We start from the raw sequence: 23,309 nt of genomic DNA on the forward strand, positions 1-23,309 counted from the left end.
TTATCCTGCCTTGCTTCTGAATTGAAACTAATCAAACATATTTTTAAAAATCGTACACTTTTTAGCACTTTTGTTTCTGGTATAAGCAGGATTCTGATTTCTGTAAAGATTATTCCGAAAAGAGAACATGCATCGTATGAAAAAGTAATGAGCTTTACAAAAAAAATCTCTATTCTTCTTCATTGGTGATGTTATTTTCATGAACTTCTTCTTTTTCTTCTTCTTGGCATTAACGTCCTCTCTGGGACAGAGCCTGCTTCTCAGCTTAGTGTTCTTAGGGGCTGTCCATTAACCACGTGGACAGTTTTTTGGGATTCCAGACCACCACTCTCCCCCATCGTGGTCATTTGTCCATACAAAAATTGGCCAGACCCCTCCTCCCCATGAATTACCACGTGGTTTATGGACTACCCCTTATGAGCACTTCGACAGTTATTAACTGAGAGCTTTCTTTGCCAAAGTTGCCATTTTCGCTTTCGTATATCGTGTGGCAAGTACGATGATACTTTATGCCCAAGGAAGTCAAGGAAGTTTCCATTACAAAAAGATCCTGGACCGACCGGGAATCGAACCCAGACACCTTCAGCATGGCTTTGCTTTGTAGCCGCGGACTCTAACCACTCGGCTAAGGAAGGTGCCGATTTGGCGAAATTATCCTCTATAATTACAGTAAGGACCCGATTTTGTCAGCCCCTCGATGAATTTTAGGCTGACAAAATGGGGTACATGACAACATCGGGTCATTTTATTTTGTTCCTGTTTTTCAAATTTTGACGTGTTACATGGTTACATGGACTTTTAAGAGGGCGATGGATATGGGCGTAGCCAGTTTTTTTTAATCAGGGCACAGCCCCCACCCCCCCCACTCTTATACTGGTAATATCGATTTCATTTTCTGGCCATTGAGTTCAACAACCAATAGGAATTTGCGGACTGTTTGCGGATATACATAAATATTTTAAATTTGTCTAGTCTACTTTCTACAAATGTGCAATACCAAGTACAGTCGCCCCACACAGTTGAGTCACCTACAATTTATAAATCATCTGATTTAAAAAGACAAATCAATAATGAAATTTATTACAAAAAACACAGTCAATGTAAGTTAATTTCGTAAAACGCGTGGTTGTAGACAACTATCTAGAAACGTCATTTTAAAGGTTAATACATAGGTATTTGTATGATAACGAGTTCCAGACAACATTTACACTACCGTGAATAGCAAGTCAGTCCCATCTGCACTTTCGTCAAAATTGAGTTGATATCAGTTTTCAACATACCTTCCTGTGCGCTTTCAGCTGCACAAACGAGACTACACATTTTGTTCGGTAGAATTTGAAAACAACACTAAGTCGGATTGTCCCATAATGAAAAGTAACTCATCATCTTTTTTTTTCTCGGAAAGATATCGGAGTGAAAGAAAGATTAAGACAGTTTCATTTAGATTAAAACATGTTTAATTCTTTTGGAATTTTTTGAATATTCGTATGGAAAACGAGTTTGTAAACTTCACAGTCAATTTTCTCAATGCCTTCTTTTTTACAGATGGGACTGACATGCGATTCACGACAGAACAGATTCATTGAACATAGTTATTCTAAAAAAATGCAAGATATCATAGGTTTGTCTGAGATTTTTGCGTAAATTAATTGATTCAGTAGCACCCAATTTGTTAAGACATGAGCTAAATATTTCCCGAATTATTTCCAATTTTTCTTCAATGATAATGTAGAACTAGGGCTATTATTTCATAATGCGAGAAGGACTTACTATAAAAACTTTGTTTTTCGTTTTAAATATTAAAGTGTTCAATAACTGGTGCACAGCCTAATTTATTAGCTATGGAATAAACGCCAAGAGATATGCAATCCTCATTGTTACAGAATATAAACAAAACTGACAGAACAAAATGCAGTATTGCACTCATACTGGCTTTTTCTATGACAAAATCATTGTTTCATAGAATTATCAAACAAAAACTCGTCGTAATTCATTAAACTTATCGTTTGATTCGGAGGAATGCTATCGACTGAGGGAACTGGCAGTGATCTGTTATTGAAAAAGGTGTTAAATACATCGAAACGTCGGACAATTGAAACGAATCAGCTTTTGATTTACACTGACTGCAACGCCAATAACAGATCACTTATTGTTTGAAATGTTATATCACGCCGTCTTCAATTTTCGCTAGTCAAATCCATTTAAAATTGAAGAAGTGTGCAATAATTGGGCTCAACGTGTGCAATAATAGGATGTGGATGTTTTCGGACTGTGAAATAATTGGGTTTGGGCAAAGGTTCATGAATGCGAGAAAAAGTCAACCAAATCAATTTTAAAGCACAAAAATTGATGAGAAATCTGCTTGCCCAATATATTTGCTGGTTATGAGTGAAATTCAGTTTAAGTTCAAGGCATTCTGACATATTTGACAGCCAAATTACTGATGCTGTTTAACTTAGCAAAAGGTTGGCAATTTATTCCAATAGTACCAATATTTTGTATTTCAGTCAGTCAACTTAAAACTGCTGTAGCTGAAAAAGGGGAAAATATTTTGACATAAGTTTTTACAACAAATTTTTAATCAATACATGAGTGGTCCACTACGCAGTATTGGTTTTATATTAAGTGTGATACACATATTTTTCACTAGCTCAGCGTTGAAATTCTCGTTTTTTTTCTGTTTTAAGCAGGATACGCAAAACTTCAGCTGTATGCGAAAAAGAAGTATCAAAGTAGGCACGCTAACACACGTCCGTTGGGGGTCATGCACAAATTAAGTCACGCTCCAAGGGGGGGGGGAGGGGGTCGAGCCAAGCGTGACAAGCCTTACAAAATTTTCGGAGGACTCATACAAATAGTGTGACAAAGGGGGGGACCAATTCATATCACTGAGAAATCGTATACGCTAGAGTTCCTAATTTTCCCGGGATTCGACTTTCCAGGAAACGGAAAATAAATTTACCATTTCTCGGGAAATTCTCAAAAACGTACAAATGGAGGAAATGTTATGGAACTTTTTTTCGTATTCCAAGTATACATATATTAAACCAGTAAATTTATTATTTATATTTTTATGTTTATTTTTTTTTTTTTTTTTTATATCTTTATTAACGAGATTTTTAGCCCTGGGCTAGTTCATCTCGGGACCAACGGCTTTACTTCCCTTCCGAAGGAAGTCGTCACTATAACTGTTATGTCATTAGTGACTATCTCGGGGATGGGATTCGGTCCCAGGTCCTCGGCGTGAGAGGTATGTGTTCTAACCACTACACCAGGTCCGTCCCCTTTATGTTTATTTCTCTTTTTATGAGTAATTTATTCATGTTTAAAAAAAAAACTGTTGGATTCGGTTTGAACACTAGGCTTTAAAACAAGAAAGTTTATAACATTAAGCAACGTCCATGTGGATGTTATTCTTAAAAAATCGTGTAAAGTTCAAATAATATTTTCCAACATTGAAACTATCTTTTCAAGAACTTCAAAAAAAAAACAAAATCATTTTTTACTTTGAAAATTGCGACGTATACAACCATAAAGATTTTATAAGTCTACTTAATTTATGGATAAGATTTTTCGAAACATCCTTTATTTTATGTAGCATACAAACTTTTTTGTAAAAAGATTTCGCCAAAGAGATATCCATTTTATCCACAACTATTTCATTACAAAAAACGACAAACAAATGGGAAATTTAATACGTACGGTTTTAGGAGATAATATCACATTCAAACAAACATGGCCAGAGATTGATTCAAAAGTGTCTGGATTTAAAGACATGCTTCGCCACAGGTTTCCGGATTTAAATACAAGAGATGCAAAGTCTCGACTTTTTTGGATAATTCATCACTCTGACTAAAATTAAACGTTAAGCTGTTCGTTTTGTGATAAGACTTTGATTGATTTTGAAGAAAATCTAATCAAAATTAATTCTAAATATTTGTTGCCCCTTAATTGTCAGGGTATTGATGCATCATGGTAATTTTCGAAAACTATTTTTAAAGATATTTGAAAAAAAGAAATCAACAAGCAACAAAAACAAAAAAAGTTACAGCCCTTCAAAGTTCTCTGGGGTCATATTGACCCCAGTAAACCGACAAATGGTTAATAGCTAAACTTAAATTTCAGTACGGCATATAATTTTCCACATCAACATTTACGACGTAAGTTTTGATCAAAATTTTCAATTTAAAAATCATAAGTTCTAAATTAACGAAGTGTCGAATTTATTGAACTCCTTTTTAATATTCAATAGCCATTTTAGTATTGAGGACGGGTTGGTGGTCCAATGACTGCTTCATAAGCAGAAAGCCATGGGTTCAATCCCAGTCCCGTCCCTTTCCTTGTACTTTTGTAGTTGTTACCTTTCACTGGAAGATAGAAGACTCTTAATATCTCACAGTGCATAGCATTTGCTAGAACCCGAGACGGACAAAGAAAAAACCGTTTACCTACGCTTCCATTCTCTTCCATCATTACAGCACGCCTTTCCTAACGCCTGATACATAGGCAGTCTGCTAACTAAATAGCAAGCCTTTCTGCCATCACCATCACTTATACATGGGGGTGTCTGTTAGTACCAAGCAGTCATCTGGTTGGTTCCTTGTGTAAGTGCAAGCTCAAGCTTAATAGGCCAGGAGAAGTGGATTAACTTTGTCATTCATTTTCCTGTCAATTTTCATACAAAATCCACTTTTTCTCTGCTATAAATTCACTCTAGGTGAACCACTTCCCCTGGCCTGTAGCCATTTTTTGAAATGATTTGGCAACATAATAACTGCAATATTTCCAATGTTAGTTCTTAAATCATGGGACAGCAATTGCATTTCTGCTTTGTAGAGTGTCCACCGCTCGTTATTTGCTTTTAAGAAAATCGGATATTACGTCGGATAACTCTTCAAGAGAAATCAAACGGAATCCTTTAATAAAGTATTTAGAAACTTTTTTATGTGGATACACCTATACCCCATTTTTTATGTTTTGAACTAGTTTTACATAGACATTTCACAAGATTTCCGTGCGTTCTCTTTTATTGGAACTTTTCTATTAATGTCTTCCTTTTAATCGGCTGTCCGAAGTAAACATATTAATATCATAATATTTGGCAACCTTTATTTTAGAAGTTCCATGATTTGGCCATGATAATAGCATTTAATGCTTTGAGCACAGTGTTTCTTGAATTGAGTTGTGTTTGATCTTTCGACCTTGACGCTTGCTCCTGCGGGGGCCGGCGATGAGGGCAGGATCAAACATGTCGCGCGTCGATCGAGTAAAGTGAAAAAGTGCCGCTTTCGATTAGTTCTTTATGATCTTCCGACATTGACGCTTGCTCCTGGGCAGTGCTTCAAGAAAGCCCGAGTAGTCGTCAGTTGTTTTCCCTCACGGGTCGCGCGCCTATTTTCTCTGAGTGCTTTTATATAGCCGAGCAAACGACTGAAGCTGAAAGAGGATTGTTGCTGCTCAATGATGACGGATCAATTGGTGAGCTCGTTTCATGCTACTGTTCCTAATCTATAAAATAAGTATGACTGTACCGTTAATCGTTACAACGGTGAGATGTAAATATGATGTTTCAAAAAAATATGAATGGTTCGTCACTGTGAGTGTCGACATAAACTCTGATTCATAAATTATTTATGTCTAAATTTTTTTTTAATCAATACACCTTCTTCTTTTTACCTTTATTTTTGTAATTAAAAATAAAACTTTGAATGGTTCAACACTTCAAGTGTAGACTTCCGAAAGGTTCACTTTATTCAACAAACTTTGAAAGGTTCGTCACCTCAAGTGTCGGCATAATTTTTCTCTACATAGATATTAATATCAAATGAAAATATTATATTTACATATAAGCATGTTCATATCTCACAAATAATTATTTATCATGGTCTAATCGCTTATCAAAGTGAATCCTGTGACCCAACGATCCTTCCCATTAACAAACATCCCTCCCAGTAACCTTTGTGGAGATGCAGAGGCAAACACGGTCTCCAAATAGCAAAGGTTACACACTAACATTCCTTCCCCCAATCCCACCTGACTGCAAGGACGTGGCCGGCGCCGTTATTGACCATGTATAAATAGAGGCACTGAATTATGCACACTGAAGAAGATTATGGCCAATCCCAGCCGAACTTCTAGTTGATTCTTTGTGCATTTTCACTGACTTCGGTCAATCACGGAATAGCAACCATTGATATGTGTAGTCAGTCTAAGCTAAGCTAAGCTAAGCTAAGCTATAAATTCACTCTAGGTGAACCACTTCCCCTGGCCTGTAGCCATTTTAGTATTGGGTAAATATGGGCAAACAATCTAAAAGCCCTCGAATCATCCTTCATCTTTTATTGTATGTATAAGTATGAAGCATTCCATGAGTTCGCAAGAAATCAAGAAAAATGTAAATAAATTATTACATCATTGCATCACGACATTTTTGATATGATTAATAAGTAAAAATTATACAATCTGTAGGCGAATTCCGGCGCGTATTTTCTTCGAAGAGAAGAAAATTTTCTTGCTGGTGGATTATGGAAGAAATTTTCTTGTCTTCGAAGAAAATGTGCGCCGGAATTCACCTACTGGACACTTGAAATCTTGAAGAGAAAATTAAATGGTTTGTTTCAACCAAACTGAAGTCATCGATTTGTATGTCCTGTCATATATAACTATATGAAACGAAATACTTTCCGATGATTTCAGTTTTGTTGAAAAAAAAACCAATGACGTAAAGCACGTTCCGTTTAATTCACTCTTCAAGTGATCACATTATCGCACTTTTCTGGGAAACTAAATAATGTAGCTTCGCATAGTTCTACTTTGACTCATGTAAAAGATAATGACATCATTCTCTTATTATAGCTATCAATTGATATTTAATGTTAAAACAAAACCATCGATAACAATTTTTTAAAACTCTATCCACTGCAATCTCGAAAAATCCATCGAGTTCCTAAACGATACTAATACTGTTCCCCATCAGAAGCATAAATCGAAACGGAATTCCATAGAACTTGTCGGCGAGCCATGCGGTGGTTGGTTACATACTTTGCGGTTCTGCTGGAGCATCACAAATCTTCATTCGTATCGCTTCTTGCTTACCTGTGACTTGGTGGACTGTATTCCGATAATGAGTGTCGACAGTACTGCGACTGCGAGGAGACTTCCGCCGAGAATTCGGGTCTCGGACCCCATATCTGAAGCACTTGGGCAAACACTTGCTGCCACTCGAACGAACTAGAATGTAGGCCTTCTTCTGAACAATGTTTCCTAATCCAGTAAATGTAACTACACTAAACAAACACTAATAACCGATCACTACAAAATGGACCTAGATTGAGCAAAAATTAAATTAGATAATAATAATTGCAAATTCAAATCTTCTCCGAAAAACTAGAAAGAATTAGCAGCTGAACACAGGAGTAAAAAACTCTAACTTTTAGTTTCTTTTTTAAACACGGAAATATCGGACGAAACAACTAAAAAAGGTAGGCTCAACACATCAACAGATTGCTCAACATCACGAAATCACACGCCGTTAAATTTAGACAGCTTGTATGTTCCACCTAATTCTTCACCAGCTTCATTATACCGTGGTCACGATTAGACTTTGATATTAAAATAAAATCTGACGAGCCGACTCCAAGTCCAAATCCTAAAACCTCCAAAGCAGCAAACCGCGAAATCGAAGAGTTCCTGCTCCGGTAGAACTTGCCTGCGCCAAAGATCAACCAAGACTGGCAGACGCACGAATGGCAAAGTACTGACTAACTCACTGCTCACTTCACTGCCGAGACCAAGATATCCACAGTCCACACAGCGAACTCACCACCGCCCCAATGAACCGAGAATAAGACACGAGAATAAGACACACGAAAATTGCGTCCTCTCAAGCCAACGGCGCAACACCAAATGAATGAAAATTTTATTATAATGAAATATTTTTAATCTCGCGGCTATTCCTTCGGCGTTATTCTTTTCGCCTAACATGCAGGGGGCTTCATATCGGGTGGCACGGAACGTACCAACATGGTACGTATGGTCACTTATTTTATGATTTATGAACTGGTTTAATAAAAAAAAGAATAAAAATAATGGGAAAAATTTAAGTCATGCTTTTTTCAAAACACTTTGACTATTGTGGACACAAGAAATAAATGTGTTTGTTTTCTTTCGTACCTTAAACTTCCAAATATGTTTCCTACACGGATATAAATCTGATTATTAATCATGATTTACAATCATGAAATTCAGTAGAGTAAGGTGGGGCAAAAGTTCGACCTTAGTGGTGTGTGGTATTGAATGAACATTGTCATAGATCTTGTCTTCCAACCCTGTTATGATGGTTGACAATCAAAAGCCTGTTGAAAGAACTCCGAGAATGTAACATCGGATCGGACATCAAACGATCTAGTAGGCATGGCACAACTTCGACGCCTCACACCTATAGTAATGTCAGAATGGAATGCAAGGTTCTTCGTGGTGCTCCCGCTTGCCAACAACGATTCTGAGCTTCACATTTGGCGAACCTGCCAGAATTTTAAATAAATTTTCGTTTTTCCTGGAGAGCCTGGATTCGATGGCAGCGGGAGTGTCCACTAGGAAATGTGTTTATGTCGAGTGCTTCTTAAACCGCGTGTGAAAATATGTATTCAGAGTGATTGTGGAGTGAAGTTTGAATCTGATAAAAAGGCATCTGTAAGTAAACAGCAATGTGGTATTTTCTATGAATGATAGAAAACTGATTGAAGAGGAAATATGACATTAATATGCATTAGCCGCTTCGCTACTCGCTGAAGCAGCAATGTTTCTCTCTGTTCTTGTTGTTGCTCTTATTGAACACCAGCATCACCTCAACTATTTGAGCTGCGCGATGCAGGCTTTGAAGTGAATATTTTGTTTTGCATTTGAATTCAAACAGATTGCTTCGATGGAAATATTTGAATGTAATAGAAAGTGTTTCATCTATTCTATCCGATTCAAAGATTATGATCATTTCGAGCTGATTCATCTAAGTTATGAAGTGCGCATTCTGCTTTTATCAGGGACCTATTTTCTGCATAGGTTGAACGGAAAAAGAATAACGTAAGGAACTGAACTATTTTTTTTTTTTGCAGAAGTCAATTGAACATATCCGTACAAAACGTGTATAAAAAAATATCGTATAATTAAGTATAATTTGTAAAATAATGTGATTTTGCAAAAGAGAAGTGAAGTGTTAAAGTTATTAGTGGTTTTCATGAATATTAATCAATTTGTATAACTTATCAATTAGTAATTTCAATCGAAAAAAAACTCCCGTAACATTTATCAACTGTGCAAATTTCTATATAAATAATAATAAAACTTCGCTTTGGTTGTATGTGATCATTTCATCGTTTCTTCTGTGATGATACACACATTTCTATATCTTATCTCTCCTGCTTTCAAATAAAAACATAATTTCAATAAAATAAAATAGAGTTAAAAATGAATGTAAGTGTGTGCAAATATTCCTAACCATCCTAACCATGGGCGATTTTGAATTGGTGTTCCAAAAGTAGATTTTTCGTTCCAATTAATCGATTTTTTGATGTTGAAACAACATGAAATCCTAATACAAGGGATTTGATCTTATTTTGAGTCGTTGTTCTTGTAAATTTGCTTACGAGTGAAGAAATTGAATCGATTTAAATAAAATCGATACAAAGGACGAATCGAATTTTAATCGATTCATTATTATCGATGTTTTGGTCAAATTTGACCAATAATGCACATGATTGTTTTCTTTCCTATTTGCTTCAGTACATTGTGTATCCCGTAATGTTTAACGAACAAGTTAAGTGTGAAGCATACTGAATCGGTGAAATTTGTGAATTTTGTGTCGATAACCGGTGAGATCCAAACTATTCAAATCTACTTAATTCATTATTATTTCTAAATAAATGCCATGTTAAAAAAAAAAATAATAACATGTTTGAAAAAAATATCCTTAACGCGACTGGTGGTTGCTATGGAAAAAATGCCCTTAACACAATTGGTGTATGCAATGCAAAAAAAAATGTCCTTAACGTGACTGGTGGTTGCAATTAAAAAATATTATTGCCGCGATTGGTGGTTGCATTTCGTTTGGTATTTGGTTGTTTTTAACGCGACAGATGGTTGCAATGAATATGTTATTAGCTCGACTGGTAGTCGCATACTTGTTCCTAGCAATCAATGTTATTGATATTGCTAGCGCGACTGGTGGTCGCATATTTGTTCTAAGCAATGGTGGTGTAAACTTACTACCGCGACTGGTGGTCGCATACTTGTTCATAGTAACTGCTATTGATGCTGTTAACTCGACTGGTGGTCGTATACTTGTTCCTAGCAAGTATTATTGATGTTGTAGGCTCGACTGGTGGTCGTATATTTGTTCTATGCAATGGTGGTGTACACTTGCTACCGCGACTGGTGGTCGTATACTTGTTCCTAGCAAGTATTATTGATGTTGTAAGCTCGACTGGTGGTCGTATACTTGTTCCTAGCAAGTATTATTGATGTTGTAAGCTCGACTGGTGGTCGTATACTTGTTCCTAGCAAGTATTATTGATGTTGTAAGCTCGACTGGTGGTCGTATACTTGTTCCTAGCAAGTATTGTTGATGTTGTAAGCTCGACTGGTGGTCGTATATTTGTTCTATGCAATGGTGGTGTACACTTGCTACCGCGACTGGTGGTCGCATACTTGTTCATAGTAACTGCTATTGATGTTGTTAACTCGATTGGTGGTCGTATATTTGCTCTAAGTAATGATGGTGTACACTTGCTATCGCGACTAGTGGTCATAAATTGGTTCCTAATAAAAGTGATGTTCACATGCATGCAATGATGGCTAGTGACTTAGTAGATATGTTATATCAAAACAAGTAACAACAGTCAAACAAGTCTTTGAGTGAGTATTTCCGTGAAAGTACGGTGGATTGAATGTACAACAAGATGAAAGTCAAACACTGATGCTACTCTGTTGAACGCATATATGTCAGTTTATTGATAGCAATATTTTGTCCAAAATTCGTCTTAGATATGTCTTTTCATATAATTAGCTTGCCGTTTCTAATGTATGGAACGACATTCAACCGATCAATAATGTCAACGCCGTTCTGATTGTGTGGGTATCCTACAGCGGAAAAATGTTTCAAAGTCGCATGTACAAGTGAACAGTTGAGATATGAAACAGTATACATCGGTGAAGTTCTTAGCGATGTGAAATATACATCCTGAATTCCTGAAAGCTTTCGTGATGACGGAAACGATGTGAAAACTCATAACTTCAAACTTTTTTTTCCTGAGAAGAGGGAGGATGTGTGGTATTGAATGAACATTGTCATAGATCTTGTCTTCCAACCCTGTTATGATGGTTGACAATCAAAAGCCTGTTGAAAGAACTCCGAGAATGTAACATCGGATCGGACATCAAACGATCTAGTAGGCATGGCACAACTTCGACGCCTCACTCCTATAGTAATGTCAGAATGGAATGCAAGGTTCTTCGTGGTGCTCCCGCTTGCCAACAACGATTCTGAGCTTCACAAGTGGTATAATCATAGTTTCCACGAAAACAATAGCAGTTGAAACAAAACAAATACCATACAGTGAACCTTCAACATATTGGCTATAATTTTGCTGAATCTTGTGTCAAAATATTTACCCATTTTTTGTTAACAATTTCCAATTACGAACAGATCCTGGACTGACCAGGAATCAAACCCAGACACCTTCAGCATGGCTTTGCTTTGTAGCTGCGAACTCTAACCACTAGGCTAAGGATGGCCCCTAATTGGTTGGGTATTGGTTAGAATAAACTCATACAATCCAACGCGGTAAATTGGTTGTGAGGTATGTAACTCTCAATTAGAAGATTCTTGGTTCAATTCCCGTTCTGGATTTTTTTTTTCATATTTTGTCCATTATAAATGGCTGCGCTTGTGATTCATGGTGTATTGCATTAGTTTCATGATTCTGAGCAATCTGCAACAAAAACATAACTCATGATATCATGAGTCTTCGTGTATATAAGACACGATATATTGCATTACGATTAAAACACACTGGAATGATGTCGTGAGTCATAATAATAATTTTGGAATTCTAATTTTAACTTATGTATAGAAACCTTTCAATTTACTAAGAAATTTATAAAATATTTATACTTCTAAAAGGTAAATAATGTAAATAAACAATGCAAAAATGTAGTCAATAAATTTGACCAAAACCAGGATCATTCTGTGACGAACAAAATATGCAAAAATTAAAGTCTTCTTTATTGGCTTGATTTCCATCCTTCAAATATTATTAGTTTGAGAATAAGTTTCGCAATCATTGTACCATGACCGTAACTACACAGCAAAAAAATCTTAAATTTACATGTCACGTAAACTTTCATGATTGTCATGTAAATCGAATTATCATTTGACATTAAACGATAAATAATGTAAACTGCCTCATTGCATTCAGGAATGCTTGCAAACTTGAGTGAAACTGAAACATTTCATGATCTTGCATCCAACATTCGCCAATGTTGCATGATTTCTTGCATCTTGAAAGTGAAATTGAAAACAAGATCGCTCAGTTTACATGATTCCACGTTGAATATTCTGCCAAAAATAATGCACATGGATGGATCGACGGCGTGTCATTCCATGTGCATTATTTATGATTGAATTTTCAGCGGGAAAATCATGTAAATCGATTCGTTTTGCAAGCAACATTCTTTGAGAGAAGGCGTTTCGCGTTCAATATTAAGGAATTTGGTAACAATGTTGTATATAATAGATGTGTTTATAGGTTTTATCATTGAATAATACATGAGAGATGGCTTTACATGATTGAAACTAAAATAACGTTACGTGTAAATCTAAGATTTTTTTCGTGTGTACGCTAACGCTAACACAATCATTGTACCATGTGTAAGTAAGTGTAAGTTATTTGCAATTACTATTTCATTCTGTCATCTGTCATGAGATTTGCAACATGATTTTATGAAATCATGTTACTGCTAATATTCAATTTGCAAGAACAATAAAATAAAATCACCTAAATTTTCACCAGCTTTCGATACACACCAAAAAAATCTTAGATTTACACGTAACGTTATATTAGTTTCAATCATGTAAAGCCATCTCTCATGTATTATTCAATGATAAAACCTATAAACACATCTATCATATACAACATTGTTACCAAATTCCTTAATATTGAACGCGAAACGCCTTCTCTCAAAGAATGTTGCTTGCAAAGCGGCTCGATTTACATGATTTTCCCGCTGAAAATTCAATCATAAATAATGCACATGGAATGACACGCCGTCGATCCATCCATGTGCATTATTTTTGGCAGAATATTCAACGTGGAATCATGTAAACTGAGCGATCTTGTTTTCAATTTCACTCTCAAGATGCAAGAAAGCATGCAACATTGGCGAATGTTGGATGCAAGATTACGAAATGTTTCAGTTTCACTCAAGTTTGCAAGCATTCCTGAATGCAATGAGGCAGTTTACATTATTTATCGTTTAATATCAAATGATAATTCGATTCACATGACAATCATGAAAGTTTACGTGCCATGTAAATTTAAGATTTTTTTGCTGTGTACTTTTTCTTGAATGTGCCAATTATGTGGAAATATTATAGACATTCATGTTTTGAGCGCGAACTGTAGGTTTTTAACTTTTAAGGAAAATCAAGTTTCTTTCTGTCCAAAAATAGCAAACTTTCGATGAACCTTTGAATAAATGATGTGTTTTGTTACTTTATCTTCCTTTTCTGTGTTTCGGGTTTTTAAATTATCGGTCTTGTGGCTCTGTATGTTTTTTGCCATAGAGAACTCCAAATGCCTAACCATTTTCAAAGAAACATTTTTCTGCATGCTTGCAAGGGATCCATAATGTCAGAGGACAGTGGCGAAGCTAGAGTTTTCGGGGCCCGGTGCTGAGTCAAATTTGGGAGCCCTTCAAAGCAGAGATGTTTATTTTATGACATTATGATTTTGAGTAAAATAAAGATACTTGTTGTCGTATATTAAGGATAAAATAACAATTTTTGAAGTATTATGTCTATTGGGGCCGATACACAATCTTCCGGATGTAAGTAAATGATTTTGAATTGGAAAATATTTTCTTTGATTCTCAATAACTGTTGGAAGGAAGAATAGGATTTTAATTACTGAGTATGATAACTATTTTTGTTTCTTGAATAACATCCCAAGTAACAAAAGCTAACGAATAACAATTATTGCAACTGAAAAATGGTTTCCATTTAAATAATTCATTGTCATCTTCTTCTCCTTTCTGGCGTTACATCCCCACTGGGACAGAGCCTGCTTCTCAGCTTAGTGTTCTTATGAGCATTTCCACAGTTATTAACTGAGAGCTTACTTTGCCAATGACCATTTTTGCATGTGTATATCGTGTGGCAGGTACGAAGATACTCTATGCCCTGGGAAGCCGAGAAAATTTTCAACCCGAAAAGATCCTCGACCGGTGGGATTCGAACCCACGGCCCTCAGCTTGGCTTGCTGCATAGCTGCGCGTTTACCGCTACGGCTATCTGGGCCCCATTGTCATTGTTATGTTAATCCATATGTTAATTTATCTTGCATTTCCTACAAAAAATTAACGCACACTACGATAAAACTAATATTACACATGCCGTAAATATCATGCTAAGCGAAATACTCGAAGTAAGAAGTGAAAAGATTGAATTTTGTAGTATTTGCACATAAAACTGCGTATTTCTTGAAAAAATGCGTCTAATGTGACTTCGACTATGCTTAATATGGCTGCATCGCACAAATTTTACGACGAAAATTATTTTAATTTTTAGTTTAATATGACCAAAAATTACGTCAGTTGTGTGTGTGTTATTCCATCTAACACCCACTGTCTGGCAGTGATATTATGGAAAAAATCTATCTGCAATGCTACTTTGCTTTTGCAGATAGCTTTAGTCCAGGAGTTAGAAGGTGATAGCTCTATTGCAGATCCAGTGACCCATTTCAGAATGGCTGGAGAGACACGTATGTATGCATTACCGTATGTATGATACACCGCATGTTTGCATTACCGTTATCAAAGGGATAATGATAATACAAACACACTTCCAAATATATTTTTTTAGGATTGGCTCGTATTTAGTTTATCAGAGCAACAATCTTAATCAGAACAATCTCACCGAATTCATCCAAGTCGGCCGCGGCACCGTCATCGCCATGGAAATGTCCCTAGCGCCCACTGATCTTTTTTTTATCTATGGCATGCAAATATTCAGCGAACGTAAAACAACACGGTTCATATCCTCAATATTGTGATCGAAAGCATACGCAAATATCATTTCACAAAACAGACGGGTGGCATAGCACTACCAGACAAATATAATATTCGCCGGACGAAATGAAAATATCACTGAGTCGTTAAAACCGTGAAAACATACACAACAACACAGCCACACCCACACGATGACAGGAGCTTCGTATTTCACTTATAAGGCTGGTTTGCTACTGACAAGAAAAGGAATCGCCTATCTCGATGCGTGGAAAATTTCTTCCAAGAAATGGTCAAGAAAATTACATTTTTCTGATCGCAGTACGCAGTTGAGAAGAAATGTCACTTCAAATGGGGCTCTCTGTAGGAAATTTCTTGACCCATTCAGTCAAGGAATTTCTTTACTTTTCTTGAGCGAAACAGCATACTTAGCTATAGGCTATAATTTAAATTGTGCTAGGGTCGGTGTTCCCTTAGTGGACAGTCCCCTATAGTCGCACTAGTGGCTTTTTATGGCCGTTTTGCTATAAATCTTTTCAAAATATTTTTTGACATGAAGGTCAGGAGCTATTAATCTAAGTACCATTTATACAAAGCTTGATTTTTTTCAAAAAATGATCGAAATAATTAGTTTTGCTTAAAATTTCAGCTCCCTTGCGCCTATAGTTAACCTATTGTTCCTATAGTAGCACTACTGAGAGAAACTATTTTTTATTATACAAAATAATTGATGAAATAAGAACATTTTTTACATCAATCGAAAGCTTTTGATCCACACTGTGTAGGAAAAATATAAAAGTTTTGTAAAAATACGATTTTGATAAGTATTTTTCCAACGATGTGATGCTAGTACTACTATAGGAACAGAAATTAGAAATAGTGCTACTATAGGCACATGTATTCCTATAGTGGCACACGCGATAATAAATACAAACATTTGAGTTTTCGTAGTTTTCATATTTTTCCCACAAAACCAAAATAAAAGCTTTCAGATGATGTAAAAATAATGACGCTAGCGTTATTTTTCGATTTTCTATGATTTTTTGTTCTTAGCTATGCGGCTATTGGTACATCGACCCTACACCAGCCAAACTGCAGAAAAAATCACTTCACATAAAACATCTTTCTTCGATTTATCTTCCGGGTAGCATAGCACCATAAGCCGTTTAAGCAGCCGAATTTAATATTTTGTGGTTCTGATATAAACGTGACAGCAAACAACAAAAGCAGCCATCCGCGCGCACAGCCTGCTGCGATTTCACCATGACCGAAAATTACGTCAGTTGTTCCTTAAATTTACGTAATTTTACTCACTTTAATATGTCAGGCATTTATGACGTAAATTTACTCGATTTTTTCTAAGAGTTTAGGTTTGACCTGGGAGGGAGGCACAGATGCTACACACGAAATATTAAACAAAGTTTTTCTCAAACTGCAAGATAACTCCATTTTGCCAACAACAATCAAGGCAGACTTGATGAAAATCGCTAGTTTTCTTTTATTGTGTACCTTCGATCTTTCCGGACTAACATGGAAAAAGGGCCACAGTATTCTATGCATTCAATATTCATTTTTATTCGAAAATGTCAAAAGATGCGTATTTCAATAATTTGAATTCAATCATAATGAAATATGTTATCATGACATTACTTTTGAATACTTTTGAATTGATTTTCGTTTGATTTTTGTCACCTTTGATGAAATGCAAAAATATGTTTTGATCAATTACGCGCTATTATCATGTTAGTCCAGTGTTTAAGATCTGGGCTCACAGTGACATTTCGTGACAGCAATTTCGGCTCACTGTGACGTACATAAATTTCGTATCGGTTTCTCCCTCCCAGGGTTTGACTATTCAGCTATTCTCTTTAACCAAAAATCTACATTCAAATATAATTTAAACATTTCAAGCAATGTACAGGTCTCCTTTATGTAATACTAGTCTTATCATATAAACTGTTGCAGCATAAGTTAATTGAAGATTTTAAGGAGAAATTTCTAGAAATGTTCGTAAAGTTAAGTAGCCTTAAAAAAATAATAAGTCGCATGCAAATCAAATCAGGTAGCTATCAATGATTTCTTTAATTGTTATAAGGATATGTAGCTTGCGAAATATCTGTGAGTAAAAAAAGTATGCAGGATGTCTCGTAACATTTCGAAGAATATTTTATTATTATTAGCTTTATTAGCGCGATTTTCAGCCCGTGGCTGTTTCATCTCTAAGTATATTTTAAAGTTGAGTAATAACAACCATGAAACTGGCAAAACTGTTGAAAAAAATAACTCTACACGTTCAAATGTAAATGCCGAGTCTTGGTTAATTTTATCCGATATTTGCACAAGCGAAGTCATAAAAAATGTAAGTTTGTAGGAATATACTCGCTGTCCCGGAAACATTGTGCTGACTCTGAATTTCAAAAGCCATATGTTGAATACTCTAGTTGACCGTCAATATGGTTTATAACATACATTTGATGACAATTAGGTTTACCAAAATTCGTTGATTGAACAAGTTTATTTTTTCAAATCTACTTCTCACACAAACTAAATTTTCTAAAAAATATCAAGATATCAAGAATAATGATTTGAAGCTGATATTATTTTCAGCTCACATTGCATATTTGGTGAATAGATAGAAAATAAATCTGTATGAAATTGTATAACTTCTACATCATAAGCTGCCCATAACTGCATATTTGTAACATTCGACAAAAGTAGGCATTGAGTAAATGGGATTCCAAGTGTGCATTTTAGTGCTGTAAGGGATGAAACTAATATTCAGGGCAGGCAATCGTCAGATTCATCACAGTGCGATGACGAAATAAAACAAGACATCGTCATCCAGTATAATAACTCTGGCAGGTCGTCGACTCATCATCGAAAAAAGAATGCACGACGAACGTCAATCCAAAATCGTCTACGAACCACTTTGTCTTCATTCCGTTCGCTACTCTTTCTCAAACGAAGGAGGCGTTTATTGTATATTCGCTTGCTATGCACAAAACGGCGAATGCCATCCCAGAATTGCTTGTATTGGCAATTTAACCCGCATTCCACAAGCTTCAACAATAGTTGAAGTTACTCTGTTGGTAAGCACGTGACGTTGACGATTTAAAGCTCGTTTGTTCGATTCCGGACACGTTTTGTTGTTAAGTTTTATTTTTTCAAAAAAGGCTCATAATCTATCGACGCCACAGTTCATATTTTTAGTCGGCTCAGAGCTCCCGAACGAAGATTCGAGCATAACGAAGGAGGCTTCTTTGTTCGTCATGACGCCGAGCCTTTGTGACGGACAACTGCAGCAAATCGTCATCCAACGCTGGTTGAGTGACGATGACGATTCTTTTTTTAGTTTCGTCGAAGACTTTTTCCATTTGACGGTGACGATTGCCTGCCCTGCTAATATTTCTAAAAATCACTGAGAACTCAAAAGTGCTTATTTTAGGCTGAAATTCCGTAAAAATCATATCGCATATTGGGTGAATAATCAAAAAATAATTCTGATAGAAATTTCATTGAAACTACATTACAAGAACCCTATATAATCTCAATGTGACTGTTATGTGGTTACAATTGCCAATGTGACAAAACAAGTTGGTATTTTTTTCTGAATTTTCTAGAACAATCTCACAGATTTCAGTAAGTTGATCAAAAGTATTGTCATTTGATGACTCTTCCCGGTATTAACTCAAAATTGTCAAAAATGTCGAATGTGACAAATATGCAGTGGGGACGGACCTGGTGTAGTGGTTTGAACACTCGCCTCTCACACCGAGGACCTTGGATCGAATCCCATCCCCGACATAGTCACTAAAAATTTCAGTGACGACTTCCTTCGGAAGGGAAGTAAAGTCGAGATGGACTAGCCCAGGGCTAAAAATCTCGTTAATAAAGACAGAAAAAAAAATATGCAGTTATGGGCAGTAAGCTGCCGTGAATCGCAAGTCAGTCCCATCTGTAAAAAGTAGGTATTGAGAAAATGGGCTGTGAAATTTTTAAACTCGTTTTCCACACGAATAGCCAAAAACTTCCAGAAGATTTAAACATGTTCAAATCTTAATGAAACTTTCGCAATTTGATTTTAACTATGATATCTTTCCGAGAAAAATATAAAGATTAGGGTGCAGAACCACTTGGGCATTCCATGATTCACTTTAGCATGGGGGGTTTTTATCGGTCAAATTGTATGAAACTTTGCAATAAGAAGCGCTTCACTACGACGCATATTGTGACCAAATATGAGTTCTGTAACTTTCAAAAAACCCCACTGCCGAAGTGAATCAAAAGTGCCAAGAATAGGATCCGGCTCCCTATCAAAACACGGTTCATTTTTGTGTTACACGGTGCGAGAATCTGTAGTGGGACTGATATGCAGTTACTTTTCATTATGGGACAATTTGACTTGCTGTTTTTTCCTATTTTTTCCGAACAAATTTTGTTATCTTATTAGTGTAGCTGAAAGAGCACTGGAAGATATGTTGAAAACTGAACTCAACTCAATTTTGACAAAAATGCAGATGGGACTGACTTGTGATTCACGGCAGTAAAAGCCATGCCTAATCTCAATGTGACTGTTATGCGGTTACATTTAGCTATGTGATAAAACAACTTAAATAATCTTACAGATTTCCTTAAGTTCGTCGAAAGTATTTATGATTTGATGATGTTCCCCGGTATTAACTCGAAATTGTCAAAAATGCGAATGTGACAAATATGCAATTATGAGCAATCTAGATCATGTTCAAATTCAGAATACTATTAACCAGTAGATTGCAGACAACACTCTTAAAGATGCAGTATTTAATATGTTTTTACTTCACGTAACTCTATTAATTTAAGTGTGTGTTTGCTTACGGTCAAGTGTGACGTTTTTTATCGCTCCGTCTTTTAATTTTGCTTTTACGAAAAAGTTTTCTCGTAAATTTGCTGATCAAGTGATTGCTATTTTGTATTGCCGATCATTACCCCTCCATTCTGGAAAAATATCGATTGGAATTATAAGGACCTCAAAAAACACCGCAATCCAGAAGCCTAAAGAGAACCTCTTTCAAAAATTACAATGGATACTCCTTGTAAGAAGTGCTCCGCAGACATCGATGTTATGAACAGTCTTTACACTGTTTGTGAAGGTAGATGCGCCAAAAAGTTCCACGCTACGTGTGTTGGTGTTACGGAGAATGATTTGTGTGCGCTCTCCAAAAATATCATCTGGATATGTGACGACTGCATGATCGAGTTTTGCAAAGCTAGAGATCATACTCCGGTATCTCCCAAGACTCTACCAATAGAAGAAAACCCATTCACCGTTGGTCTGAATGATCTAAGGGCACAAGTCAATCGTATCCAGCTTTTTACGATAGCTATAAATCGACAGGGGGTGATTCGATTTTGACAATTCTTACGTACTAATTTTATAGTTTGGTCAAAGTAGGCTATGAATTGAGATTGTTGATTCGACTGTCAAAAATTTTCACTCGTGTTTCCACAGCATTTGTTTTGCAGATAAGTTTTCTGCTAATGGATCATTAAAATAACCAAAACGGCCGCTATGGAAAGCATAGATAGCGCCACCGTAGCCTTGTGTGTTTGACAGAACAGCAATGCTGTCACAATGTTAAATCCCATATACAGTGGCGGCTTTGTTTTGATGCGGTGAGCACTTGCAAAAACTACATTCAATGATCCATTTCAGTATTCAAAAATTCATAATATATTTATTAATTACTAATATAGTACAACTTTAGGCACCATAAAAATCCCGAAGCTTGTGAAAGAAGTAAATATGGCAAAGGCAAACTCCACTGAACAACAGTATACTCCATCGTTATGCTATCTCGGCGTTTTTTTGCTACCACGGACAGCTTGAAGCATGAAAAATTGCATACAAACCACATATATTACAGAAAACATTAGCTAATAAAGTTGTAAACAAATCTCTAGAGCAATTTGTAAATAGACAATTCAGGTGCTCAAAACTTGTCCATCTTAATTCAATCCTATATTATAAGCAGCAACGCATATTGATTATCCTTATATGACGTGTCTTTTACCACGCAACATTGGGGCGTTTTCAGGCATGGGCTTTTTCATTTAGTTGCATTGCACAGAAATGTGGTTGTACATATGTTGAGTACAAATAAAATGCGCACCCGTTGGGAAAGGAGAGGTTTACATGTTTATATCAACAAATAGTAATTAAAAATCGCAATATGGTACGGAGTCAAGCGGGAAATATCTTATGAAATGGCACCTTAACAGACATCAGATTGTTGAATTGTATTAAGAAATCTTCAACTCGGAGTAAGTTCCATCTCCTTCTGCATTTCAATTAGTCCAGGATTATGTTTGTAGTTCCCAAACCACAAAGATGATTCCTATTGATTGTCGTGTTTCTTTGAATTCATATTGATTCAATTCCCACCACACTCACTCGGTGGAAAATGAAAATGAAAATTGAGAAATTTTTAATGCAACGTGCTATCGCACCAAAAATCGTACACTGAATCATTTTTTTGTTTTTATTTTAATAATATATTAACTCAATATCATCTAATAAATTACTTATTTGATGATTGTTGTAAGACTGAACATAAACATGTTTGAAATTAAATGACCACGATGATTTACATGATTTTCCTATATTTCGACTATTTAACCAGACCTATTATGTTTCCTACAATATTCTCCTTCTCTACTCTTCTTTATAACTTCACGTAATATATGATACCAGCACGTACACAATCAATACGCAGTTGTTATTAGAATAATTCGATAGCACTTTGCTCTCACTAGATGATTATGGAATTAAAATCCAAATTTGCCATTGCACAACGTTCAATTCAATTTTGATTTAGCTATTCACCGCCTATGGCGCTTTAAGTGAGGTGAATATTTTTGTACCCTTTTTTACTCACCACCTTACCACGCGATGAAACTGTCAACAAATAATAACAATGTTCAATTTTGTTTTCGTTTCATTAGAAGTGTCTTTCTTGTAAACTATCCAAGTTGTTCAACAAGTTTATCTCTGTTACGAGCGCGATAAAATTAAAATCGACCTGCTTCGAAGAAAATTTATCCAATCGTCTGGAAAATCTGGACCATTTGCATCCAAAAGAGCTAATTTTCGCTTGCAGACGTGTTTTGGAACTCATCGATACTCATTTGAACCAATCAATATGATTCAGTGGAACATAAAAATGAGGAAAATTGGATGAAACTTCATGACACAACTACGAGAGAGTAAATGACTGGTTCAAAGGATTCAATTCGCAAACAATTTGTGGTATGTAATTGTTTCTTCAGTTCATGTATTTCTCCTTCAATATAATTATTTCTGCCTTCATTTATCTTAACGCTTGGTTACTCACTGATATAGTCTGTACACAAAATCATCATTATATCTTCCTGGCCTTTTTACTGTATCCCGCCTACGGAGTCCTGAACGAGTTTGATTTTCGTTCTTTCCTTGTTCTCCATCTGTCTCAGCTATTTCATCCGGGTTATCATCATCATCATCCGACTCTAACCCCGCAGCTCGACTACGCGATGGGGGACCAGGGACTTTCTTTAAATCGTTCACACTTCTTGCATATTGCACTCCGTTACCACTTGAAATAACCATCTTAGAACCGTCCTGAGCTACGACAGTGTACCGCTCGGAAGAGAACGTTGGATCTACCTTACTTTTCTTCTGCTGTTTTAGGAATACCGTGTCTCCAATGCGTATATCCGAACACTTTGCTCCTCGGATTCGATCAGCGTATTTCGAACTCCCCAATTTAGCGTCGGCATCTACCTCTCGAACAGCAACCCGATCTAACTGCTTGTCCCGCATTTCACTCCAAAGACTTGGAAATGTGCCTCTGAATTTCCATCCTACGAGCAGTTCGAATGGAGTTATATTCAACCTTGAATGTGGAATCAATGTGTTATGGTGGTGCACAAATTCTTCCAGCGCTTTCCGCCAGTTTTTGCCATCAATCTTTGCTGCCGATAGAGTTTTAATTACTGACTGATTCTGCCTTTCAACG

At 36.2% G+C, this 23,309-nt stretch overlaps 1 protein-coding gene across 4 annotated transcripts in view; it reads right to left on the reverse strand.

The window, feature by feature from the left end:
- The window catches only part of LOC5575043 (basement membrane-specific heparan sulfate proteoglycan core protein), a 422,529-nt gene extending 414,802 nt beyond the window's left edge, over nucleotides 1–7,727 (reverse strand). For all 4 annotated transcript variants that reach the window (XM_021849439.1, XM_021849441.1, XM_021849440.1 and 1 more), the window contains exons 1-2: nucleotides 7,560–7,727; nucleotides 7,096–7,324 (exon numbers count right to left, since the gene is read on the reverse strand). In XM_021849439.1, the coding sequence (XP_021705131.1) occupies nucleotides 7,096–7,188 (93 nt within the window). In that variant the 5' untranslated portion in view covers nucleotides 7,189–7,324; nucleotides 7,560–7,727. The remainder of the gene's footprint in view (nucleotides 1–7,095; nucleotides 7,325–7,559) is intronic.
- Nucleotides 7,728–23,309: the final 15,582 nt, after the last annotated feature.

Source organism: Aedes aegypti, chromosome 3 (assembly GCF_002204515.2).
Source record: "Aedes aegypti strain LVP_AGWG chromosome 3, AaegL5.0 Primary Assembly, whole genome shotgun sequence".
NCBI lineage: Eukaryota > Metazoa > Arthropoda > Insecta > Diptera > Culicidae > Aedes > Aedes aegypti.